This window comes from Hypomesus transpacificus, chromosome 10 (genome assembly GCF_021917145.1).
Source record: "Hypomesus transpacificus isolate Combined female chromosome 10, fHypTra1, whole genome shotgun sequence".
In the NCBI taxonomy this organism is placed as follows: domain Eukaryota; kingdom Metazoa; phylum Chordata; class Actinopteri; order Osmeriformes; family Osmeridae; genus Hypomesus; species Hypomesus transpacificus.
This window is the reverse complement of record NC_061069.1, coordinates 4,059,469-4,085,988: the sequence shown is the minus strand read 5'-3', so window position 1 is coordinate 4,085,988 and position 26,520 is coordinate 4,059,469. Positions and strand designations below refer to the sequence as shown.

At 43.3% G+C, this 26,520-nt stretch overlaps 4 protein-coding genes across 9 annotated transcripts; 2 read left to right on the top strand and 2 right to left on the bottom strand.

Moving 5' to 3' along the window:
- Window positions 1-292: 292 nt before the first annotated feature.
- On the bottom strand, window positions 293-8,386 carry gipc2 (GIPC PDZ domain containing family, member 2). Its single transcript, XM_047027276.1, has 6 exons — window positions 7,857-8,386; window positions 3,084-3,269; window positions 2,442-2,622; window positions 1,960-2,072; window positions 1,781-1,862; window positions 293-1,611 (listed from the first exon to the last, which is right to left on the bottom strand). The coding sequence occupies exons 1-6, from the start codon at window positions 8,121-8,123 to the stop codon at window positions 1,460-1,462; spliced, it is 981 nt and encodes a 326-aa protein (XP_046883232.1). The 5' UTR covers window positions 8,124-8,386; the 3' UTR covers window positions 293-1,459.
- A 548-nt stretch (window positions 8,387-8,934) lies between these two features.
- dnajb4 (DnaJ heat shock protein family (Hsp40) member B4) lies at window positions 8,935-12,148 on the bottom strand. The gene is made up of 3 exons (XM_047027275.1): window positions 11,714-12,148; window positions 10,361-10,941; window positions 8,935-9,748 (listed from the first exon to the last, which is right to left on the bottom strand). The coding sequence occupies exons 1-3, from the start codon at window positions 11,922-11,924 to the stop codon at window positions 9,518-9,520; spliced, it is 1,023 nt and encodes a 340-aa protein (XP_046883231.1). The 5' UTR covers window positions 11,925-12,148; the 3' UTR covers window positions 8,935-9,517.
- A 141-nt stretch (window positions 12,149-12,289) lies between these two features.
- Window positions 12,290-16,074, top strand: slc25a24l (solute carrier family 25 member 24, like). The gene is made up of 10 exons (XM_047027273.1): window positions 12,290-12,909; window positions 12,996-13,122; window positions 13,429-13,516; window positions 13,774-13,885; window positions 14,202-14,360; window positions 14,481-14,618; window positions 14,739-14,852; window positions 14,975-15,142; window positions 15,226-15,364; window positions 15,454-16,074. The coding sequence occupies exons 1-10, from the start codon at window positions 12,787-12,789 to the stop codon at window positions 15,633-15,635; spliced, it is 1,350 nt and encodes a 449-aa protein (XP_046883229.1). The 5' UTR covers window positions 12,290-12,786; the 3' UTR covers window positions 15,636-16,074.
- A 229-nt stretch (window positions 16,075-16,303) lies between these two features.
- fubp1 (far upstream element (FUSE) binding protein 1) lies at window positions 16,304-26,478 on the top strand. 6 transcript variants are annotated; one of them, XR_006956667.1, is made up of 22 exons: window positions 16,304-16,467; window positions 17,116-17,209; window positions 17,596-17,658; window positions 18,167-18,202; window positions 18,308-18,356; window positions 18,462-18,508; window positions 18,591-18,662; window positions 18,779-18,836; window positions 18,936-19,098; window positions 19,219-19,317; window positions 19,451-19,603; window positions 19,726-19,828; window positions 19,962-20,198; window positions 20,332-20,492; window positions 20,588-20,736; window positions 20,839-20,915; window positions 21,029-21,154; window positions 21,523-21,597; window positions 22,179-22,241; window positions 22,667-22,824; window positions 23,158-25,202; window positions 25,760-26,478. XR_006956667.1 is itself a non-coding variant. In XM_047028131.1 (21 exons), the coding sequence occupies exons 1-21, from the start codon at window positions 16,375-16,377 to the stop codon at window positions 23,164-23,166; spliced, it is 2,085 nt and encodes a 694-aa protein (XP_046884087.1). In that variant the 5' UTR covers window positions 16,304-16,374; the 3' UTR covers window positions 23,167-26,478. The 6 variants fall into 6 exon arrangements, 5 of the variants coding, with proteins under 5 accessions (XP_046884087.1, XP_046884088.1, XP_046884089.1 ...); XM_047028131.1 differs by having other exon boundaries at window positions 23,158-26,478; XM_047028132.1 differs by having other exon boundaries at window positions 16,305-16,467; window positions 21,035-21,154; window positions 23,158-26,478.
- Window positions 26,479-26,520: the final 42 nt, after the last annotated feature.

The window sequence follows — 26,520 nt, the reverse complement described above, 5'->3', positions numbered from 1 at the left end:
AAGGGCAGAACTGTAAAACTACATTTTTAATGGGTTACTATATACCAGAAGATGACATCACTGCCACATATCTGTTACAGTATACCACTGTGTCTTTAACCCTATAGTATAGGATGTTAGTCAAACAAATACAATTATTTAAATACAGAACATATATCAAACCATTTACCATCCCGTATGGACAATAAAACCCGTAAGAAAAAAATGTCAAATTATCTGTAAACTCCATGCTAAACATGCTTTTGCAGAAAAATTAATGTATTTACAACAAACAGGCTTCAAGATGGCAGAATTTAGAGATAGATTTCAGTTTAATGGTGTGCCAGGTCTTAAGGCAGTAAAAAATATATTTGACAAATGACAAATTTTAATGAACAAATAAATTAAAAACAAAAAACGTTCTATTAAAATCTATTTTATATCTTAATTACGCTCTAGCACTCTGTACAAAAATGCTACTAAAAGATAAGGAATGTTAGTTGAAATTGTGCCATCACTTCTCCTTGGTCAAGATAAAAACCTGCTGTAGTACAGTACTGAAAGTCCACCTTACTGAAAAGGGAGCACAGGATCTAGGCTATTTCACTCTTTTTGTCTCACTACCATGACTTCTTTATGGGTGCCATGCCCTGGACAGACTATTATCTGCAGTGCATGGTGCACAGAAGGCAGAGTGACACCTATAATGATACAACCCAATAGGATTAGGTCACACAATGCAGTGTCAGTCAAATTATTTTTGAAATAACTGACAATGGTAAACCTTCATTCCACCATGCTGTTGTATCATACAAAGATATGACTAGGAGTTTTTCCCAGGTGAGGTTGAAGGTAAGATGTCATACAATGACACCCTGTGGAGGAGAGGTTGGAAAATTGAGGTCTCGGTCAACATAAAAATATCGCTATGATCACGACAACTACACTTATTACATATGCCACGTTTCAAAACGCGGCAACATTTTGACATGAGACATATAAAAAGCCTAAAAAAAGTTTGATACATGTGATCAGTACACATATATATAAATATATTTATCACTGTTATAAAGTAGTGTGATTACAATTAACTGATTTAGAGGTGTGTACCCTTATAACCAATGTTGCACATTTCACTAGATTGTATGGTTCATGAGTATAAATAGGAACAACTCTAAGAGGGTACGTAGATAGTCTAGATAATGCATAAATCAATGCCCTTTTAAAATCAAGACCAATTCCAGTGTGATAATATGCATTGTGGAATGCAGACCAATAAGCATTTTGTAGCCAGCCCTTATGGCAGCCAAATATTGAACCCTTCATTAAGTCACTCAAATAAAAAAATGGTCCCCAGTGCAACTACCCAGGCATTACAAGAACCCCCCCCCAAACCACGCTGCACACGACTTTGTACTTGGTGACATGATGTCCTGTAACTAAACGAGGATGATTCAGGGAAGTATCGGGAAGTTAATGACTAAAAGCGTCCCTGCTTGGCGTCTCCGATTGCCCCCCAGACGTCGAAAACAAACTCATCCGGGAAGGCAAAGTCTCCAAGGGCCTCGTCCAGGGCCATGGCGAACTCATCTGGGTTCTTCTTGTCCCGCCCCACCTCCACCATAGTGGCAGCTGGGGAATAAGTGGTACTCCATGTTATTACAACTAACTATATGATGCTGAATACTTTGATAACATTTCGTGCCTGGATATGGTATGTGTGCAAAAGTGTTGATTTGTTATGTTGTCAGTAAGATGCTCATCAACTGAATATTTCGTGGGGAGTGTATTGTGTACACACCCAGCTCAGTGTCTCTGATCCCCATGTAGCTCTCCAGGAGGTCATCCACCTTCTTTACCGCTTTCTCTTCAAACTCTGTTGGCTGGAGAACACGACAGGGTTTCAGTAACGAGACGGGCCACGGGGACATGTGGGCCCTGCCTGGAAGGTTCTGACCAACACCAGGGGCAGACACTCACCACCTCCTCCACAGTCGCCGGCCCTTTGGAGCGCAGTCTCAAAGTTCCCCTCCCTGTGCCTATCTTGTTCTCACTGGCAGGTTTGGTGCCCTTTGACCTTGGCTCGAGCATTTCTGTTGATCAGGGGGGGAAAAACATACTTTCAAAGACATTGTGCGGGATGTTGTCATGACATTATGTGATTAAACTGACACGACATGATTACATTTTTATCTATATTGGGAAACTGTGTTCAGAAGGGTTTTATTGCTTTTATCACTTGTGTTTTTGTTTTTACGTAAAGCACATTGAGCTGCAATTCTTGTATGAAATGTGCTATATAAATAAAGGCTTATTATCTTTGACTGTGGCACAATGGCAAGCCAGTTACAAAGATAATGGAACAGGGAAGGCATTCAAAGCAAATTCAAAGTAAATAAAGTTTAAAAAAAAAATAATGGTCCCACAAGCCACTGTAGGTGTAGTTATGGCCCACCACTTACCAAAGGCCTTCATAGGTTCCACTAGTTTCAGAGTGAAGACCTTGTCTTTGGGCAAGTCCTTCAGCATGCGAGCGACCTCATAGTGTCGTGTGCCCACAATGTTCTGCCCGTTGATGGACTCTATGTGGTCACCCACACAAATCACCTTTACTCCATCCACCACACTGCCCTCTTTGATGCGCTAAGAGGAGAGAGAGAGAGCGAAAGACAAATATAGGGAAAGATTCATTTGTTGTTATTATACAGGAGAGTTGACTGTGATAAGAACCACTTGTGTTTCTCATCAATATTTTAAACTTTCTACGTGGGACCAGGACAACCATACACATTTTCATTCTCTCTGCTCATGTAATGTCTGTGAACTACCATGCGTTTTTTGGTTTCTGTGAATATGAACAGCCTGTTTGTCTTGAAGGTAACAACATGTAATGATGAATTATCAACACAAGGGGGCATGTATGAGCATCCGTTTTGAGATCCTCCACACTCTTGAATGAAGACAAAAAAGCTGAAATGAGTCACAAATATGTACAGTTCTTGAAATCGAATGACACAAGTGATCTCAATAGAACATTTAAGAGATTTCATTTCATTTAAGAGACAACATTTGGACGTTTTGAATATGAATATGTGCATGCCTACCTTTATGAAGGCATAGCCAGCTCCATTGTCTGTGATGGTGAGGCCCAGAGCTTCCTCTGACTTGTGCACCTCCACTTCCTTCTTGATCCCCCTGATGTGGGCGAAGATGAAGTCCTCCAGGCCGATCTGGCCCCCCAGCAACTTCTCCATGTCAATCTTGTGGGTGTTCAAGGTACAGAACAGGATCTACATACACACACACACACACACACATATATATTTTACAAAAAGACACACACACACACACACACACACACACACAAGGTGGTACTAAAAAGAAGAACCCAATGCTTCATGATATTTTATATACTGTTTGTGGTCCTCTTACTTCAAACGACAGAATTTGATAACGGCTCATGTCAAAGTCACTTTCAATCACTGACTGTCTGGAAGCTGAGCTGGAGTGACACCACAGGTGGGCATGTTAACAAAGAAAGTCGCCAGTGAGTCATGTCCTTTATCTATTTGGTTGATGTTCCCTTTCTAGTCCTTCTGTGATCAGTGTGACTCAAGACAGCTGTGTGGTGTCTCCCTCGCTGTCAGACTGGGACCAAATAGACAGAAAGGTGACCTTTTCCACCGTGCCAGTGATGAGAGACCCTGGCATCACACCTTTGGCTGCAACCTCTTGGCAGGACAGGGGGGGGGGGGGGGGGGGGGGGGAATGCGATCAGCAGGAACACGATCCACTTGTAGCCTGATTTCAAAGCCCTTTAAACTGGGGCTGGCCAGTGAAGGCAGGAGGGAGGGGCCTGCTAGGGGTGAATCATTTATTCCGCCCTACCTCACACAGATGGTGCACCCAGAGCTATTAATATGTCCTCCTGTAAATCTCTATTCTTCTACGATCCAAATGCAACCCATGCACCAAAGGCACGATTTGTTTCACACTTTTGAAGGAATTCATTTAATTTTTTTATTTGTTCTATGAGTTGAAAACTGCCAAGTCATGTTCCCTGACTTCCGGGCGGCGTGAAAGAAAAGGAGTGATCTGTACCGGTTCATCGGTATGACCTTTGTGTGCAATGAGTCTCTGGCAAGAACAAAACTATTAAAAAAACAAGCCTTGCTTGGCCCCTTTTGTGTACCAACAGGCACTACGCACATACACATCAGCTGACACAGACACAAGCGTTGCCCTTGGTTACCAGGGTATAAAAGAATGGGATTAGAAATTGGGGGGGGGGCTTGTTAGAAGTGGGAAGCAGAGAGGGAGCGGGGGAGTGGGGAGTTAAAGTGGACGCTCTGCTTGGCTAATCTCTCTCCCACCAGGGGAAGCAGGCCAGGGCATTACCCATGAGGCCGTGGGTGGAGGAACAGCAATACGGACGCCTACACTCTGTAACCAAGGTTGCCGATTACATCAAGCCGCTTCTTTCCTGCACTCAGGATGTTCACGATGCTCCTTCCCTGTGCCTGAGTGTGTACCTCACTATGTTTACACTCCACGCAGCTTGGGTACAGGGAGCGTCACTCGCACTCCTCTCTCTGCTCCACTGCTCTGAGTGACTGACTCAGACTGACACAAACACAAGTACACAAACACCTCCCACTAGCCCAACCAACCGGCCAGCTAGCCCACGTGGACAAGCAGTTGGTAAGAAACTAATCTGTATCATATATTATAAGAATATTAAAAGACAAACTATGCACAAAGGAACAACAGTCTATTAACATGCGCACATGTAAACTGAACACTGTAGAATCTACAGATAACAAGTCTGCAACAACACAGTGGTAAACAACACTCCTTTGTAGCAAGGAAAAGGTTCCACTTTTATGATGATATATGAACAACAGTGATTAGCGCTTATCCATCATCAATGATGTATGAGGTTATCAAAATGGTGGTAGACAAGGATCAGGACATTGGATTGGATTACGGGGGGTAAACATATCTTTAGGAACATTGGTCATGACTAATCTAGAACAGTGAGATTAAAATATGACTTCACAGGTATTGAAGAAGCATGGTCGTAGATAGAAAAGGTAATAGCAAACTGAATTGCCTTACATATTTCTCAATGAATAGAAAGGTCCATGCCTCAACAGGATATAAATGCCCATCAGCGTTTCAACCTAGACAATGATCCACTTTGAAGCATCACTGACTAAGGAGTTTTGAGAGTTAGTGATGAGGACATACTATAAACAACAGAAATGCCACTGAAGGGATTGATGTCAATTTAGTAAATGTCCAGACACAGAAATACATCCACATCCTCACTTTAACGCTCCTCCCACTAACCTACACACAGACATAAACACACCCAGGCAGTAGTCAGGTGTTCACAGGTGACACTCACACTTGTTTAGCTAAGTCCTGTGACATAGGCTAACCCTCAGTGTCGGAGACACAGATAAGAGGCTGAGTGAAAGACTCCCCTGGCAATGTTTCTGCCTGCACTAGCTGCTGGAAAACAACTACTTAAGCCTAATGGTGACTCAAAAATATTTGAATACGGCTGAAGTCACACCTGTGTTTTCAGCAGAAGGACACATTCCGTTTAGCCTCCACTTGAGTCTTGTCTTATTGTCTTGGGCATGTACACACTTGTAGACCGTGAAAAGCAAACATTACCCCTGGGACTGTGCCAAGTGCGCCACAAGGCTACGCAACATATTAACACTCAATTAGTATTTGTCTATAAAGATATTACACCATGATTTCCAACACAAAAGGGAGTTGAAGAACAGAAGAAGAAACGTATTTAAGGGGGAAATGAATGAGATCAACATTAGCTCACCTAATCTTTTCAGGACGTAATTAAGATCTACAATTCTATCAGAGTAAGCTCCAGTAATCTCGGGGCTTGATCTCAACATTTCTGAAATAATGAAAATAAATACTAACTAAACATATACCCCTGCAGACATGGAGGAGGAATACTTAAAGGATGTGAGAATGCCAACACTGTGCAGCGATCTTTGTCCCCTTACAACTCTTCAAGAGAAGCTCATCAGACTTCTCTAGATGGGATGGTTACATTTAATTAATTAGCAGTATAATCTCCTTGTACGTTTGACTATGTGATCTTGAAACAATCCCAACAAAGTAGGATGTTAGGATCATTAGACTGATACCTTTAGCAGTGTCTCTACTGTAGTTCAGTCTGCCTTTTGAGTTAAGGTGCAGGCAACACATGGGACTAGGCTACAGGAAGGCAGCATCTACATTCAAACGTTAAGCAAATACTTTCTGGGGAGTAGCCTAATGCTGGCAATCTGTGGGAACAGGTGAGCACATTGCAAGTCACACACTGCCACACCTGTGGTAAAACACAACTGCCTGTGAAAAGACTTTGACCTCGGTTGTAAAAAATGATTGCCTGAAAATATTAATATCCTCCTTTTTTTTTTACTGAAATATGTCTCCTGTGTAGGAACAAGCTATTAACTGTTGTTTCAACAGCAATCACTGTTCTCGCTTTTTCAATTAACAATAATGATATTAATAGCTTTTCATGACGACTGCCCGATTTACATGGAGATACAGTGTTTCATGTTAACAACGCAACAAAAAACCATCAAGAAATGATAAGACCAATATCCTGAGCCACTCTTTAAGTGCCAACTTTCATGCCACATTGATGGGGCCAGCTGGTGAGTTGAGATGCCCTGGTAGTAGTTAGAGTGAGTTAGGGGTTTGTGTTGGTGTTGGGAGGGAGTTGGCATTGGGCAGCCTCGTCGCCCTAGGGACTTCAGGGCTGGCCCTCGGCTTTTATCTCATTGGATTTAGGCTGTGCCCGTTGTGCAGGATGTGAGGGACTTCCTCAGTCTACTATCCCAACATAACCCCCACTCCATGTAGGGGTTATCTGCCCTGTCACACACAGAAATGGCTGAATGGGACATCATGTTTTTTCCATGAATTGTGGAGTGTGTAACAGCTTTATGAATGCTTATACCCAGTGCAGGTGTCTTTAACTGAGCAGATGTGCTCAAGCAAGTCAGGACACGGAAAGAATCGCATGTACTCCCATTTACAAAGCTGGTGAGTTGATGATATGATATTTGAAATATCATGCCTCCAAGAACCTTAGGCTAAATGGGCGCTTTCTTCATTTTCACAAATGCCCATCAAACTTGTGGCTTGACTGGTTTCTAAGAAGCGCCCTCTCACTCAATTGTCAGCAAAGGTTCTGCACTGGTTGAGGAGGGAGGGGGAGGATAGCTTATGGCTCAGCTCAAATGTGTCCCTGGCTAATAGGCCGGCCAGGCTGCCTGGTATCTAGTCCAGCTCAGTGACAAAAGGCAGACATGTCACTCACAGATTATTCTATAAAGAACAGAACAAAGAGTCTGGCCTTGGAGGAGGGTTTGGAACATGCATTTGTTTACAGGGCCTTCATTTCACCCTATCTATAAATGCAGTGTTGGCAGTGTCCATGAAGATGGAATTTAACCCTTGTAATGTAAGTTCAATTCTGGAAATGGGTCCTCCCTGGGAGTTGTCCAACTGCTCCTTATAGATTACTATTAGTAGGCCTATTAAATAAGTTTGGCTACATCTGAATAACAATGTATGCAGGCCCTGAATCTGATTCATGTATTTAGCAGTTCACTTAAACTTTTAGAGAATCTGGTCTTCAGGCACTCACGCTAGCGTTAGGTCACACCTTGCACAAACATACCTCGACGTCCTCTCCGCTAATTTAATATCATTTTTGGGCATAATTTGTTTAACAACAATCACACATAGCCTACACATCATTTGTTGTTGTTCAATAAAGTACCGCGCTAAAATCACATAAGTAGTAGTCTATAACTTACCTCTGGAGGACTCAAATTAAAAGTGTCGGCAATTTTCCCGTACAGTTCTTTTACGTTAGTAAATCCTTCAATTCTGCCCGTTGGGCTGCCGTTGGCTAATTGCGTATGGAACACTAGTTTCGGTCGCAGGTTGGCAGGTGGAGGTGGGAGTCCCGCACCGTTGACGGAGGATTTCGCTGCACTTCCACCAGCAGCAAGCTCCTCGTTTTCGACCAAATTGGAGCTTTCCTTCGTCTTGTTTTTCTTTTTTCTTAGTCCCAAAGGCATTTTAAATCCGAAAAGCACGTAGACGAGTCCGTCCGACTAGAACATTGAAGTGGCAACCTGTTGCAATTCTTCCTTCCGCCTACCTTAGCTCACTTCTCCAGGTTTGACTTTGTTCCTAGACAGTGACTCAACGCTGTGTTGCCAGTTAATATTCGAAATATTCAACAGGTAGGAGGCGTATACTACGACGCCTTTTCTCGCACATACAGTAGCCAAGACTGAAAAGTCTGACAGGCTGGTCCCCGAACAAAAGCTTCTCTGTTTCAAAATCCTGAGAACGCACGCGCAGTAGGCTACGATGAGAAATACTCCTGAATGAAGCACGCCAGTCTATTCTACTCTATACCTGTATCACAGGTATCCATTTTCACTAAAACAACGATTCCTTCAATTCTGTGTTTTTACTTGGCATTTGGCATTTGATTATACTTCATCAGTCAAGTATCCGTGGGCTTGGCTTAGCCCATGTAAAATGACTACTCATCTGACAAATTTTATTCAGGTCATAGTCAACGGGTGATGCCAGTAGAACTAATGTAGCCCTTCTTAAGGCCCCTATATAGCTTTGTGATGCATAATGTGGTGTCCCCTGGTGGGATAATGTAAAGGTCACTGTGTTTGCAGCCAAGGGTCAACAGCTGTGCAGCTGTTAATGGACAAGGCTATATTTACTCAATCACTTACTTTAATGTATTGCCTCCTTGTATAGGGGTTGTAAACCCTTAATAAAATACATAAATTGTCAACCTTTAGTCCCCTTGCTTACCATAGCCACAAAAGGCATTTTTCATTTTCCAAACATGGAAGATACTTTTTAGAGTGTGCAGGAGATGATCTAAGCCATCTCTTTTTTTATTATTATTAATTTCAGTTTCAAGTAAGGAGAGCTACATGTAAAGCAACACATTTCATAATGGAAATAACAGTACTTGGTGTTTTTACTTTGGTAACTGTCCTTAACAAAATTATGTCGGAAAATGATGTAAATGCTAGTAGGCTACCCATAAACCCCTATGTGCCTCTTTATCAGGGAATAGACCTTACAGCACGATTAGATCACATATGTCGTGTGTGACGTATAAATATGCCAATTAACAGTATAGTAAAAGTGTTACAGTCCATTTCAAACAAAACAAATATAAATAATTAATACATGAATGTGGAATTACCCCACTGACATACAATGTTTACTTTAGATAACAACATATTTTACTGTCACTTATATCAACTTGGAGGCATGCATGGTATTTATAAAAACACCAAATTGATAAAAAAATTGAAATTGCACATTCATTAGAAGGGGGTCCACCTGTGAATAGTCGCATTGTCCTCGTAAGAGGGAGAAGGAGCACTGGCATGCCGATATCATCCCTCTTCTGTCCACAGCCTTCTTGCTAGACGGGTAAATGTCGTTTCAGGACATCCTTGGCATTGGTTGGGAGACTCTCTGGAAAGTTTACATCAAACTCAACCACCAGATCCCCCCTCTGGTCAGGGTTTTTGGGGAAGGGTAGCCCTTGGCCTGCAACTGTCTTTCTCATGCCTGGTTTGACGACGTCTGTGATTTTCATGTTGCACGTATTCCCATCTATTGTGGACACCGTCACAGAACATCCACATAATGACTGCAACAAAAGGAATATGACAGTCAGTGACAAGTTTGCATAGAAGTCTACAAAGCAGTGTCATAATACATTGCAGAACACTGTAGGCAATATGCACTGTTGTATTTTCCAGGGTTATGTGGTCACATATTCAGCATGTGTTTACTGACTGATAAGCAATGTGATCTAAGCGCAGCCAAATTTTCTGGTGTTTTTGTAGTATTACTCATTGTAACCACATTCCATGAGACTGCATCCAAAACTGGGTTGAAACTTCAAAACACAGAACTACACAGAACTAATATATGGACTGTATTGTGTATTGAAAATACCCTATAAGCCAATCTTGCACAGTATGAGTGGGCAAGCTCCTGTCTCCCTGCCCACCTCAAGTGATGCAGCTCATATTCCTTATGTGTGTATAGTGGGGTATGTGCATTACATAACTGGCAGACTAAATAAGTGAATACCGATGTTTATACATATTTAGTAAGTACTTATAAACTACCAAGACCAAAAAGAGCAATCTACATTTGGTCAAAGTTATAATTCAGGATTTAACAGTTTATTGCCAGTAGTTACTTTATACCATTGTTTTACTGGTGCCAAGTCACCAAGGAAAATGGGCCTCACCTGTCGTAGACTGACCCCTACCGGGTACACAATATCAGAACCTTCCCGTCTAAAGTGTGGGTGTGGTTTGTCCTTGATTACGAAAACAATGTCTGCAGGAATGGCACCGGGTGACTCGTCACCCTCCCGAGGGAAGGTGATCTTGGTGCCTTCTTTCCAACCCCTCTTGATCTCGATAGTGAGAATCTTATCCTCCGTTCGCATGGTCCTCCCATCAGGATTCATCCTCTTCCGAGAGATCTTCATCCGCTTGGTGCAGCCATGGAAGACCTCCTCGAGGGTGACCCGCAGCTCGTGGTGGATCGCCGGGTCCTGCTTCCGTCGTTGCTGCCCACCCAGGCCAACATGTCTGTCTCGAGGGAACCCGTTAAGGTTGAAACTGGTGAAAGAGCCAAAGGGGTCACTGCCATCCACCTCCATTTCCTCATCATCCCGTCCATTAGCCTTACGCCCAAAGAACATCTCAAAAGGGTTGGCTCCTCCAAAGAATGTGGCAAATGTTGCATGGGGATCTCCATGGAAGGTATAGGTGAAGTTGCTACCCTGTCCGTCACCAGTAGGCCCATTTCCTCCTTTGAGACCTGGTCGGTGGACAGAAATAACACAGGGGTCAGTCATTAACCATGCCATGTAAAAAGTAACTGTACAGCACAAAAGTATGAAGTTTAACTTAAGGGAACATTTTATTTCATTTAAAAGTTATCCAAAAATATCCTCAATGTCTCAACATTCGTCTTATGCATGGAAGGCTCTGTAAATAAAAGTAATTGGTTGAATGATCTGTTTTCCCCCAATCATGGAGATCATTCTGTCAGTTTTTCTACCAACATCTATTAGAGTAACTTTATATCGAGAAAATATCATCCAATTCGTGTTTAAAAAAATGTTGAAAATAATTCGATTTACAGTTCTGAGCAACTGGGCCATCCCTGCAGACTGAGCACAGGCAAACCATAACCTCCTTATAAATGCCCACACGACATGGTGAATACATATTCACAGTAAATATGTCAAAGATTTGTCGAACGTTATGATTTAGCTAATACAAACGTATCTATATTTCGTCTGAGTTGAATATATGGAGTGTATAGTGTATAGAAAATACCCTGTAAGCCAATCTTGCACAGTATGAGTGGCCAAGCTCCTGTCTCCCTGCCCACCTCAAGTGATGCAGCTCATATGACTTATGTGTGTATAGTAGGTTATGTGCAACTGGAAAAAATATACATAATTTCACAAGGTATTCGCGTCCACGATTAGATCATTCAATCCCGTCAACATTGGCATGGAATATACAGCCTTAATACACAATACAGTATTAAAAGACTGCGTTTGCACATATTTACAGTTTACCTTCCTCTCCGTATTGATCATATATCTCCCTTTTCTTTGGATCACTGAGGACCTCATATGCCTCGGCGATTTCTTTGAATTTTTCCTCTGCGTTGGCTGCTTTATTTTTATCCGGATGCCATTTTAAAGCTTGCTTTCTGTATGCTTTTTTGATGTCCTCTTCCGCAGCTCCTTTCGAAATCCCAAGTATTTTATAATAATCTTTCCCCATTTTCCCCCAAAACAGCCACGCATGAAAGATAATATATTCTCGATCTGGTGTCGATGGGCGCTGTCAGCCCCCCCAAAATGTTTGAGACCCCTTTTACTTGGAGACAACTGATAAAGCGACGCTCTTATTACTATTAACGACAGTACACGAATGAATAGCGACGATGTCTACGTTTAAATGGGCTTACTCAACTCTGTGGACCCTGTGTTATGCATCCCTCCCTACGATCCTCTTTAAATAGCCATTGCACCCTCCCCTGCGTACGGCCTGCTCAGTGGAATCCAAGGGCAATTTCTAGAAAGTTAATGCTGTGGGCCTACGTCATGTGCCATATTCGGGTTTTTGCACTGTACACCTACTTGTTCATGTCATTCCAAAAAAGAATGTGTCCTTACGGCTTATGTTAGAGAGCTTCCTGGGCCATATAAGATAACGTCCACTGTGCATTTGATCATTTTGATGAAGACAATTCGACGGTTGGACGATTCCGACCCGTGTAACCTCTGAACAATGTAAGCGGGTAAGCCCTAAAGTCCTCCGAGAACTGGAAGACAAACATCATGGTTTATTTGACTGGTCTTCTGAAATTGAGACATGACAGCATGGAATAGCGCTGTATCCTACTTTGATCCACGCTGTAGTGGCATCTGCTGTATCCTTTTGGAACTGCATGCTTTATTGCATGTTTTTGCCCTCCATAGGCCAGCTCGACTTCAAGCCATTTCATCCTTCGAGTGCCGTATGACTCAGCCATAAACATCTATGCTTTTTATTTTGCATCCTTCAGGCTATTGCGGTCCTGAAACCGATACCTTAGATTTAAACGTAATTATTTTTTAGTAGAAAACTGTTTAATTGAAACATGGATGCATTTCGAGATTTATTTCTTAAATTAGACAAAAATGAGGATGGCTTTATATCGGTGGCAGAACTTCATAATGAGATGAAGAAAACGGGAATTCTTTCAGTAGATGAAAAGGCTCGGGTAGCTTAAATTGTATTACATACATTTTGCAATGCAGTCATCTATCAAAAACTGCACAACTGCCTAAATTGTTAAATTTGTTTCAGAGTGTTATTAGCACATTTGACCGAGATGATGATGGACGTCTATCATATGAAGAGTTTCTTAGCTACATGATGAACAGTGAGAAGAAATGGAAAATCCACTTTCAGGATCTTGACAGAAACAAGTGTGGTGAGTAGGATGCTAGCTTACACTGCTTGAGGCAGTGAGCAATACTGCATAGCCATGAGGCTATGCAGTATTGCCGTGAAATGCCTTTTGACTGTCACATTTATAGCCTCTTATATATAAGTTTACCTCAAAGATCAGTCATACACTTTTGTTGACTGTACAATTTGTACAATTTGTTTTCAAGGTCAAAACTGGCTGTTAAAAGGACTCTTATTGCAACTACAATACACACTCCACTTGCAAATTTGTCAATAAAGCACGCTTCCTATATCCCTGTGTATTCATATCCACCTCTTTTTTGATCAGGTGTGATTGGCGAGGAGGAAATCTTACATTTGTTTAAGGAGTTAGGTGTGGTCATATCAAAGAAGAATGCAAAAAGAATAATCCAAATGTAAGATGAAATTCTTGGGTTTTTTCCTAATTAAATTACCACTGTGTAAAATTGTAGTTTAATAATAGTTTAAGTGACTTGTAATAATAAGTGCAGTGTAGCAATAGTCCATGTCTTCACCGTATGGCAATGAAATAGTCCTCTTTCAAATAACTTCACACCGTTCAAACTGATATCATTAAATTATTAATTTGGTACATTGGAATTCTCTATGTGTCCACATGTTTTTGCTTGATAATGATCAATATTGTTGGTAGGATGGACAAGGACAACTCTATGACAGTGGACTGGGGAGAATTCCTTCACCATGTCATACTCAACCCAGCTGAGAACCTTGGGGACCTGGTGTCATCATGGAAGCACAGCCTAGTAAGATCGGTTCACTGCAGTCTAATCATTTATAGATATTATTAAGATGTACAATAAAGACAAACAATGTCAGTTCACTAGGCAAAATCACATACCTATAGCACCACAAAATCCTCCAATATAACCTTTTGACTTGTGTCCTTACTTCTCAATGGCAGTGCAAGAACTGTGTCAACATGTGATTTTGATACATTTCTATCATCTAATGAGCTCCATTGTTTCAGCAGCAAAACAAACGGAAAGTGGCACCATCCTCTACACATATGTAAAAGTATAAGAATAGCTGCTCACAGAATTGAGAGTTTCATGTTTGTAGGTGTTTGATGTGGGGGAGAGCCGTGCAATGCCTTTGGAGTTTCCTGAGGAAGGGCCTGACTCAGGGATGTGGAGGAGGTTTGTCCTGGCTGCAGGACTGGCTGACGCCGTGTCAAGAACTGTGACAGCCCCCATCGACCGCTTGAAAACCCAGCTTCAGGTTGGCAAAATGTTCAACCATCGAGTCACTGCATACAAGTGTTTAAGGCAGTGAATGGATTTGTATAGTTCTTCATTTCATAGAGCTTGTTTGCGCGAACCATACATGCGTGTTTTACAGGTGTACGGATCCAAGGCATTCTCTGAAGGGTTTCGAGGACTGAAGGAGGGCGGTGTGAGGGCTATGTGGCAAGGAAATGCTGTTAATGTGCTCAAAGGAACTCCTCAATCAACGCTCCAGTGCCTCATCTATGCCCAGGTGTTCTGGAAACAAAGACCTCTAACATAATGCGCACTATGCACTATGCACTACTATTCAATTTGTATACATGCACTACTATCTCTCACCCTTTAACTGTGTGGTTTCCCTTCCTGATAGCTGAAAGTATCCACCCTGTCTCTGGGTAAGCAGGACAGCCTCTCTGTGCAGCAGCGTTTTGGACTGGGGTGTTTCTCTGGTGCTGTGGCTCACGCTGTCTTCTACCCTCTAGAGGTATCAGAGAGCCTTGGCAGGTCTGAGTGCTTTACTGTTTCAATTGTGTGATATACTCTAACATACAAGTATGATGTGTGTGTTACATTTGATGGCTGCAACTTTCTTCCACTACCTCTCAGGTTCTGAAGGTCCATCTTAACCTGCAACAAGCTGGCGCGTACAGTGGAGTTTTAGGGGGTGCACGATTGGTTTTCAGAAATGAGTCTGTGGCCTCCTTCTACAGGGGCTTTAAGCCAAGCATCCTCTGTATGATTCCATATGCTGGTGTAGAATGTGCAGTTCATCAGGTACATTATAAAAACTTAGCTATTTGAATCATTGTTATCTTTACTTGCTACAGACTAATCTCGGTTCAAATCTTTGCTTCCAGTCAATCATAAGCTGGGCCAAGAGTGACCCAGTTTATAGCAGTGACTACAAGCTCTTCTTCTTCAGTTTTGTGGCCTTTGCATGTGGACAAGTGACCAGTTATCCACTTGCAGTGATCAGGACACAGCGACAAGCTCAGGGTAATAGTTCATTCTAACAGCTCTAAATTGTGTGTTTTGTGTTGAATGTATTAACTGCATCATGGTCAAATGATTTCTTTGTTTTTCAGCTTTCAGTTTACATTCGCCTACCTCCTCTAGTGTTCTTCAAGGACTTATTGAAATCTATGAAAGGCAAGGGATTCGTGGATATTACAATGGAATGGGAGCCAGTTTTGTAAGGGCAGTTCCATGTGCTCTGTTGAACTACACCTTAACCACAAAGCTTGAAATGCTGCTGTCCTCATGTTAGGCATTGCCATTTTTTTTTTACACATTCATTCTTTCATTGTGTGGTTAACAAATTATAAAAGCCCTCTGTTAATAGGCTTTTCTAAGCAAGGGCAACTAATGCATCTGTATGATGACACTAGTCTGAATGTTGTCAGTCACAGGAGTTTACTAAGTCTTATTATGACCCCTACATCATAGAAATAAATATGTACAGTGGTGTAATAGCCTATGTACACTCTGGTAATTAGAAAGGTGATGCTGATTAATTGCATGTACATGATGTAGTCCATGAAATGTGTGTCTGGACAATGGGTGTAAGATTCACAGAGCTTCACAAAGAACACTTTGTGAAGCTCTCTCTTGACAGTCGCTTTGGATAAAAGCGTCTGCTAAATGAATAAATGTAAATGTAAGATACATTTTTAGGGGAACTAGCCATATACTTTCATCACAACATGTACTCCAAAAACATTAAATAACTGATTTTCCCCACATATTTTGGATTTCTCATTATTTGAAACTCATACTTAAGCCACCTAAATTGAGGCAAAGGCGTGTTCATTTAGTTGAAGTATTTGGGTGCAAAAGTGGTTACTCCGTGGTGCTGCCCAGGTACAGTACTGCTAGCTGAAGACACCCTTCTGTACTCGCGAGGATTGTAAGGCCTTCCCATGTCGCAGTAGCAGCGCGAGAGTCCCCATCAATGAAAACGGCCATCTTCTCTATCTCGAGCACAAGAGAGACGAATCGAAGTAGATATGGCTGACTACTCGAACGTGGCTCCGCCGTCCTCAAATGCTGGTGGTGGAATGAACGACGCGTTTAAAGACGCACTACAGCGAGCACGACAGGTAATAATTTTATATTGTTTACAATGGTAGCAAAAATAGGTTACATAGCTAACTACTAAGCCGCTTGTAGCTTGATTGCGATCGTACTAATACTACGTTCGCTCACTGGCTACCCAAGCCAACTGCGGCCTTCCTCGTAATGGAAAGTTGGGGCGAACAAAGGGATGTTGCCACGTACCATATTTCGTTAGCTAAGTGTCTAGTAAATTATATTGTCCGTTTAAAATATAAGGCTGTGGGCTTATTTAATCGCTTTGGATTGTAAAATGTAATGTGTAAACATCTTAAGCAGCCTAATGGACTATACTGTAGTCAGCTAGCTACTTTCCACCGCAGTGTTCTTAGCGTGCGTGAGGAGGCGTCAGTATTTGCTGGAATGTGTTGCTTACTAGTACATGGAACTGTATTTGCAGTGGAAATCGATATAGTCTTAACTATTTTTGGACCAGCACGTAATATGTAGAATGTTTATATTTGAAGTCAACCATACAGTAAGCATGTCGGTGAAAGTAATTAATAATCAAGACACATTTCATCAGGTCTGGTTGTTAGCTAGCCAGCTAACCAATATTTCCGGTTAGTAACTAAACCACCTGGTATCCGTGCATGTTTTGGTTTTGAGTGTGTTGAATCCCCTGTCTATTACAGATCGCTGCAAAAATTGGAGGAGATGGTGTGACTCCTTCACCTACAACCAACGAATTTGGATACGGTGGCCAGAAGAGGCCCTTGGAAGATGCCGGTGAGTCACTAGCCATCGAGGCCCTTCGGGCAACGGATGCATAGCTACCTTACACATATGATCGTTTTCCCTTTAAATTGCACTCAAACTTATTATGAATGCTTGCATGGATGTTTTAGTTGTTGCTACGCCTTTGGCGCAGCAAGACAAGTTTGTTAGCAAAATTGGAATCGGATTTTAATTGCAATGATAATGTTACTTAACAGGGTTTTGCTGTGTAAAAAAAGTTCCAACCCATGTTTTCCTGTACTTTGCATTTCTCCTCGTGATTTCAGTACTGTGCGCATTTCTCCGTGAGAGAGGCGAATATACTTAGGTTTTTCATCCTGGTTTCGCCGTGCCGTTTTCTTTTGTATGACTGTGTTCATTCTATTCACTCTATGTAGATGACTGTTGGACAAGTCTGAACAGTAGAGGTCACCGGGAGGGAATGAACTCTCCTTTCTCAGGCAGGATCCCTTTGCTCACCATAGGCATCTAGGCCAATTATCTGAAGCTGGACTCTTAGTACTGTGAATGCCTAGTATTATGTAGGCTAGTTGATGTGGTTCATACGTCAAGTGGTACATGCTTGTTCTTTTTCTTACCTGTTGCCAGATCATTTATACCGTCAATAGATCAAATTTAATTTGTAGGCTAATATTATGTGTGATATAATTGTGTGAAATAGCCTAAAGGATTTGCCAGTTTTGAATTATTTCCATTTTGAAAGTATTGTGCTTTTAAGAGGCCATAGAGCTAAGCTGCCTGCTTGTTGCTTTTGTTTATCTCACTAATTTTAAACATAAATCAGTCTTTCTTACGGTTTATAATGATGCCGTTTTGAGGGAAGTACCAGAAAGCGATTTCTCCACATCAGAAATATAGACCCTCAGCTCCAGCTCTGAGGATCTTGGCAGGCCACCTATAAGAGTGCCACATGACTCCTTACGCTGTATTTTCCCTCTCTCTTTTTAGACCAACCAGAAACAAAAAAGGTGGCACCAAATGACCGTAAGTATCTTGAGATGTGGTCTGAATGAAGATATTTTTGTGTGTGAATCCAAATATGTTTTTTTGGTTCTGTCATCATGTCTGACAATCTTGTGTTCCTTGCAGCTTTTTCGGCAGCAATGGGTGGCATGGGAGGAATGGGTGGTCCCTCCAGGTTTGTTTTCTACAGGTTTCTCTTCCAAAATCATGCATCCACTCATTTGATATTATTTAATGGCCTTTCTTTATTTCATATTCTTAAAAAAAATACGTAATCTAGATCGTCTTCAGAGGAATTCAAGGTCCCTGATGGAATGGTTGGATTCAGTGAGTACAAAGTTTTCACCTCAGCATACTACAGATTGAGATGGAAAAATGTGTGTGTTGACATTCACATTTGTTATTTTAGTTATTGGAAGAGGCGGAGAGCAGATATCCCGCATGCAACAGGAATCAGGCTGTAAAATACAGATTGCCCCTGGTGAGTCTAGTGTACCGAACATCAAAATATAAATATGAATGTTCTCAAATGGTTTCATATTTCAAGTGCACTTGTTAATCTATCTTTGGACTGACTTTCCCCCCTCTGTGATGCAGACAGCGGAGGTATGCCTGATAGGTCGGTGACATTAACCGGATCCCCTGATGCCATCCAGTATGTAGCGTTTCCTTTAAGACTCATTGTAGTGATGAATACCAAGATGAATACCCCTGTAGTGGAGCATCAGTGACACCTTCTTGATGAATCCACCAGGGCTGCTAAGAGGCTGCTAACAGAGATTGTGGAGAAGGGACGACCAACGCCTGCGTTCCACCACAATGAAGGACCAGGGATGTCCGTCCAAGAGATCATGGTCCCTGCCTCCAAAGCTGGCCTGGTGATCGGGAAGGGGGGAGAGACCATCAAGCAACTTCAGGTGAGAGAAGCTCGTTATCTTGGTCCCCTCGGTAACATGGCTTTTCCTTTCATGTATGTTGCGTAAGCAAGCCTCCCCATGTTGTTGTTTTGACTTCAACAACCCTGTTCCACCCACCAGGAACGAGCCGGCGTGAAGATGGTCATGATCCAAGAAGGACCGCAAAACACAGGCGCCGACAAACCTCTCCGGATATCTGGAGAGCCTTTTAAAGTTCAGGTAGGTCATCTTCATGCACAGTCACTGCAGCCAGAAGCCGCCTAACACGTCGAGTGTAGTATCGTATTGTCTGCATGTAACCTGGTATGAGTCTGGTTGTGGCGTTAAGCTTTCGCCTCTCTCTCCCCTTCAGCAAGCTAAAGAGATGGTGATGGAGCTGATCAGGGAGCAGGGCTTCAGGGAGCAGAGGGGGGAGTATGGCTCCCGGATGGGAGGGGGAGGAGGCGGCGGAGGAGGAGGAGGAGGCGGCGGTGGCAACGGCGGAGGAGGAGGAGAAGGCTTAGATGTAAGGCTGAGTTTGGACTGTTGATGAGAGCTGTTGATTGACTGAACGGATATCTGCATTTTTATGTAAGCCGAACATTGAGCCAAACATTGAACCACGTTTTCTCCCGTCCCCCACCTTAGGTCCCGGTCCCTAGATTTGCCGTGGGCATTGTGATCGGCCGAAATGGAGAAATGATCAAGAAAATTCAAAGCGACACAGGTGTTAGGATCCAGTTCAAACCAGGTGAGTGTCTGGACTATAAATTACATCAAATATATAAATGATTGGACTACAAATTGAGTAACCCTCAGCAGGTTACTAAGGGAACCCCCACCCCCCACTGGCACCAGCCCGTAACTGCTTGTTTCCTCCGTAGATGATGGCAGCACGCCGGAGAGGATAGCTCAGATCATGGGGCCTCCCGACCAGGCCCAGCATGCGGCGGAGATCATCTCCGACCTGCTGAGGAGCGTCCAGGCTGGGGGGCCTCCTGGCCACGGGGGCAGGGGCCGGGGTCGGGGCCAAGGCAACTGGAACATGGGTCCCCCCGGGGGCCTGCAAGAGTTCACCTTCACTGTCCCTACCATGAAGACTGGCCTGATCATCGGCAAAGGTAACCCGCTAACGCTGCACCCACGCTTCCCAGTATCCTGTCTGGTGCTCCTAGAAAATACGCCGTAGAGCCGGGAGTGTGGAGACATGCAGATGTTTTAAGTGCTGTTGGCATCTCTTCTACCTCTCCACAGGGGGCGAGACCATCAAAGGGATCAGCCAGCAGTCCGGGGCCAGGATCGAGCTGCAGAGGAACCCTCCGCCCAACGCTGACCCCAACATCAAGATGTTCACCGTCCGGGGCTCACACCAACAGATAGACTATGCCAGGCAGCTGGTTGAGGAGAAGATTGGGGTGAGGCTCTTTTGCCAGTGCTTTCAAAAGTCTTTTGGAACCGTTCAGGATCCTTTTGAATGGTGGTTTGACTCTCTCTGTTTGGCTGTTCTCAGGGTCCGGTCACACCAATGGGAGGCCCTCATGGGCCCCCTGGCCCCCCCGGCCCACATGGTGGCCCGTCCCCACACGGCCCCCCTGGGCCTCCTGCTCCCATGGGCCCCTACAACCCGGGCCCCTACAACCAGGGACCACCAGGGCCACAGTGAGTTTCTCTACAGCCCCACCCACAAACGTTTTCACACTGTCTAATCTAACAGAGGATCCATGGTGTGCCTTTTTGCCCCCCACCCCCTCTCCCCATCAGCGGTCCTCCTGCTCCGTACCAGCCTCAGGGCTGGGGCAACGGCTTCCCACACTGGCAGCAGGGCCAGCCAGACCCCGGTGAGTACCACTCTGCACCGGCACTGTGGGTCCTCCACAGGAGCTCCTGGAGAGCCACATATGATATTCCGGTTTGGAGCAGAGCAGAGAGCTGATGTGTGATTGTGTCTAAGGTAAAGCAGCCGCAGATGCCAACGCAGCAGCCTGGGCAGCCTATTACTCCCAGTACCAGCAGCAGCCTCAGGCCCCCATGACCCCAACCGGCGGAGCCCCGGGAACAGCACAGACCAACGGCCAAGGTAACCTTCCCCTTGCAGCCTGCTTTACTTTGCCCCCCCCCAACCCCCAACGCTGGGTTTTGAAAATCCCACATGCGTAGAATAGACCTGCTCAGAATAGTCTCCTAAAACGGCCATGCGATGGGTGCCGTAGCCCAAAACTAAAGCGCGCAGTTTTAGCTTGCTTTGCCATCACTTCATGCCCTAACCAGTTGCTTTGGCTCTATCCGTCTTGCAATGCTTTGCATTTAGCAGGTTGGCCAGACAGAATAGTGTATTTTTTTTTTTTTTTTACCTGGTCGGGGTCAAGAGCCCCACCTAGGCAGGTGGAGGACTAACTGCAGCCTTTAAAAGAATGGTTATCAATTATATTGTACCATTTTTAACAGGTGACCCGCAGGCTCCAGGTCAGAGTGGACAGGCAGATTACACCAAGGCCTGGGAGGAATATTACAAGAAATTGGGTATATAAATGTCCACCCCCCCCCCCCCCCCCCCCCCCCCCCCCCCCCCCCCAAAAAACGCAGCTTCAGCGTACACTAAGCGAAATGAGGACCAGTCTAAACGGCAAAGGGGCTTGGAAATGACAACGCATTCTCTTTTTTTGAGGGGGGTGTGTGTGTGAGAGACTTCCAGAGGTTGGGTTCTGCTGGCTGCAATGACTGGTCACAGTCCTCCGCTGGAGAGACTTTCAAGCCTGTGCTGTTTAGACTGCTGTACTTTCTCTACCCACAGACAGGTCCAGAGTAGCCAGGGACTGGCAGAAGAAAGAACACTGAGCAAGAGTAGCTTAGCACACAAGCCTTTATGCCTTTTGTCCATACTGTTGACTGGCTAACGTGTTAAGATTGCAGTACTGTTATTGAATGCACCCATATAAGTTTTATAGTTGCATGTAAACCTATTTCTTTTTTTTATGACCATCAACTGTATTTGGGTTGAGGGTTTTTTTTTTTGGGGGGGCTGCATGTTAAGGGTTAGATGTTTAAAGAGATGTGTTAAGGTTTTGCTGCTGTGTTAACCTGCTTTCTGCATAATGTTTTAGGTCAGCAGAGCCAACAGCCACAGGACTACACAAAGGCATGGGAGGAGTACTACAAGAAACAAGGTGACCATTTGTAAATCAGCCTGTTCTGCAGTAACATTCTCATATGATTTTTGTTGTTGTAAGAATACTATCACAAGGCCTTAACAATGCCACACAAGTTGGCTCGTGTTGGGTTTTTCCATTTGGGATTAGCCCAGTTTAACTTTAGTGTTTCTGGGTGGCTGTGCCCCCCTTGCAGCCCTCTGCACTAGAGTGTCTGTACTCACAGCTGCCCTAGAGCAAGTCAGAAGGATTCTGTCCCGCCACCCAAAGGACGTGTGCTGGGTTCGTTCCCCTTCTCACATTCCTTTCACTAGGAGTCGCCCCTCACCCAGTGACCTGACCGGAGGGTCGCTCTGCGCCGGGCTCTGTGTTATTAGTGCTCTCCTGGTCACCCCCTGGCTGTGGTGGCGTGTTGGTAACGATGTGATTGGCTCCCTCCGCAGGTCAAGCCGCTCCCCAGGCCACGGCGGCAGCAGCTGCCACCCAGCCAGGCGGCCAGCCGGACTACAGCGCTGCCTGGGCAGAGTACTACCGCCAGCAGGCTGCCTACTACGGCACGGGGAGCCCCCAGGCCATGGGCGGAGCCCCGCAAGCCCCTCAGGTACACCCCGGCTACGAGCCTCCCCCCCCTGTTCCACCCCCCCTCCCCTTCCACATCTGTCTCCTGTACTGTGGCGTCTGTATCTCTTACGTCAATGCTCTTAACCCCCATTTCCACTCCCGCGTTCTCAAAATATTTCTTTATATGTTCTTGTGCATTAACCCCTTCCTCCCAACACAGGTTTTTACAGGTTTCCAGTGGGATATGCAAAGCAGCAGAATTAACGAACACATTTTTCTCCCTAAACAGGGCGTTGATATATATTTTGGGAAGCAGAGTGATGTTTCTGCTGTTAACATGCAATGTATTTTTTTATGTATTTCTTCTGCACAGGGCCAGTAATGTGAAGTGGACATAAAGTAAATGCTACATTGTCGAAACAAATCCTTTGTTAAATGTTTGGATGCAGACGCCTTGATGAAGATCTTAATTTCCTTGGTTTGAAAAGTGTTTCACATAGTTGGCAGATTCCCCCGGAGAACAACTTTTTTTTCCTTTTTTTCCTTGTAAATGAATGGTTTGTTTTTAGTGAGGTTATAATACATATGGTCATTCCAGCCTTGTATCGCCATGCTATGTGGTTAAAACTCATGTTTAATAACTGTAGTCATTACCATGTAAATCATCTCAGTTTTTAAATGAAATGCCTGTTGTGTTTTGCAATAAAACTAAATGAAACCTTCTGTGTTGGTAAGTTGGGGAAACAGAGGAATGGGTAATTATAAAAACAAATATGTACGTTTTTGTTTTATCTTTGGGGAGGTAGGAAGTCTAAATGCAGGCCATCTCTCTTTTTGACTGTCCAAATTTGCTGACTGAAAGTTGCGCTATCCTGTCTCTGTCTCTCTCCAACTGTCTACAAGGCTCCTGGTTATGTTGAAGTCGTGCAGATCTCTCGAGTGATTCAGAACTATTCAATTTCCCTGTCGTATTGACATTGTGATGCACCTCAGCCTCATTGACTAGTCATAGGCGGATGTGTCTTATAGGAAGGCTTAGGGTTGGCAAACTTATGTTACTCATGCATTTACTGCAGTTTGTGGCATTCTGTCTCATGTTTAGCCTGGATTTCTGACTTTTGAGGTAGTTTTCCTTTGTATTGCAATGCTAGTCATTTCCTCCCTAACAGGCAAGTTTAGAAAAGGGGTAAGCAAGAAGTTTTAACGTGTTCGCCAGAAATGTTGACGCAAAAGTGATGCATATATTTTTTTAGTGTTTTTTTTTTGCTGCTCTTTTTCAGGACAGGTAACTTGTTGCTGTATGAAACTTTCATTGCATTCAAGTCTGTTTTCTCCCCCATATCAAAATGTTTCAAAGCAATCCCAAATGTATAAATTTGCTGGATTTGAAAACAGTTTTTATATTCCCTAAAAAGATGAAGTGGTTTTTTTTGTTGCTCTGCCCATTGTCTAAGTATTTATCCAGCATAAGAACATAGGTTTGTAGGGTCGGGGGTGGCTAAGCGGTCCTGCATCCGTGCGTTGAGCCCTCCTATACTGTAAGTACAAATACTGTGACTTAAAGAAAAACCAAGTTCCTGTTTTGATGTGTTTCCTTGAGCAACTGCAAAAAAAAAACAACTTCTAGTGTGTCAAATTACAATTTCCCCCCATGTTTTGGGTAAGTATCATTAGAGGCAGAGTTCTTTTGAAATAATTTGCGATTCTTGAAACGTCAATGTCTTTTTGACTGATAGGACTGTTATACCCCCTCACCCTTTCTGTTTTGCAATGCTTTCCTAACCTGTACTGTTTAGGCTCTGAAACCATATAGTATGTTTCATTTTTGCATTGTAGTTTATTGTTCTAGACCCTTCTCTGTAGGTAGGAATGCCAGTCGGACTGTTCTTTTGTGAACTCTGAACTGAGGGCCTCCAATATGTAAGCAGTGTTCTCAATTTCAACAAGTTAACCTGCTCTTGGCAGAACATTTCACTATTGATAGGCAGCTGAATCATGGTAGATACATTTATTTTAACTGCTTTGTGCCATTTTTGTTAAGATGGCAAACAGAGATCGTTGATTTGTGTTCGACAAATGCCATTTTGTTTGACATTATTCCGAAGTTGCACAGTAATGTTTATTGACACTGTGTTTCAAGCACTGTTTTAACATGGCATGTGAAGGTTTCTGTTAACTGATGTCTATTATCAGCATGTGGATTGTCAGTAGATCAAGTGCTTCAGACTAGCTAAAATTGATGTAGATGTGCAATTCATCTTTCTTGACATGCCAGTCGAAATGAGCACTTGAATTGAAGGCTGTTGAATTGAGTCAAATGAATGACTTTACCTGTTGACTGATGGCAAACAGTGCAATGTCTGATCTTTGCAGTGTCATCCCAGACCTTGCACCTTAGGTTCTGCTGCAATAACACAGGTAAGCGAAACCTAAGGAACAGTGTTTTACCTGTGATCCAAAATATGACGATAATACATGCCCAAGATGCCTACCCTGTGTAGTTACATGTAAGATGCAGCTGTGCTTAGCATAAGTCATGTCCAGGATTTTGATTTGATAGCCCTATTTAGTGTGAATTACTTGCATGGTAATGCGTCATGTTTTTGAACGATTTAAACAATGCAATACAGTTTAGGTCTCCCACTTGAGTTAGCCCAGTCAGTATAGTATTTCACTGCAGTGTCTTTGAGATATTTGTGGTGCATTTGAAGGTATGTCAGTATTGCCTATGATTTGTGCATTCCGGTAAGTTTTGCAGTGTGTCGATGATGCATTTAGTTCTAGTCTTGTTCCTCTGTAACATGATTTAGAACGTACTGCATGCAGTGCTGGTCGGAGACCAGTAAATGTGCATTCTAATGAGTCGAAACAGTCAAGTACATATGCCCATGCTGTCAAATTGGTGTGAACTTGTCTATGCCCCACAATGCAGTGCAAATACTTTTCAAACTGCTGCCTTCACTTCTCACTCACAGTGTTGGAGGATGCTGCAAGCGTAGGTCATAGAATCAGGCCTGTGGTAGTTTGTCCCCTAAGGAAGAATCCTTTGAGTCTATCCCACTGCTGAACGTAAACCATTCGAGAGCTCCAGTGATAAGGTAAACAAACAAACAAAAAAGCCAAGCAATGCAACTGAATGCAGATTTCTGTGATTGCAAAAGTACATTCTGTGACTTGTCTTTCAAACCTGGTCTGTTGATTTTTGCCATAGAATTTTGATAGCTGTCTGATAGCTTCTTTTCATATGTCATGATTCTCTTGAATGCCTTTGCCACTCTAGTATCATCAATAAGGATTAGATATGACCGTGCTTTAGAAAGTTGGATGAAGACCAGGAACTGTTGTACCTTTGTGGCTTTCAATGTCATGCTTTTCACTACCGTTTGGCAGTAAATTGGATTGGTTTCTTAAAAACAACAAAAACAGCAAATGAGTCCCTGCTAGTTTAACACGTTTGCATATTTCTATATGCGATTGAGATGCTCTCTCTCCCTCTGAGCTAAATGTTTCAAGACAGAGTTCGTGGGGGTGTAGAAGACAAAACAGAAGGGAGAAATTTGGAGCATGCCTTAGAGGTAAACAAACAAGGTTTTCTGTGCTGTGTATATTATCGAATGTATTTTAATTTGTTATTGAAATTAGTTTTGACTTCTGCATTGTTGCCACGTCTATGAATAAAGTTGTAGAGATTTGACCTAGTCTGTTCATTTGAATTCACTCTTGGATTTGTACAGAA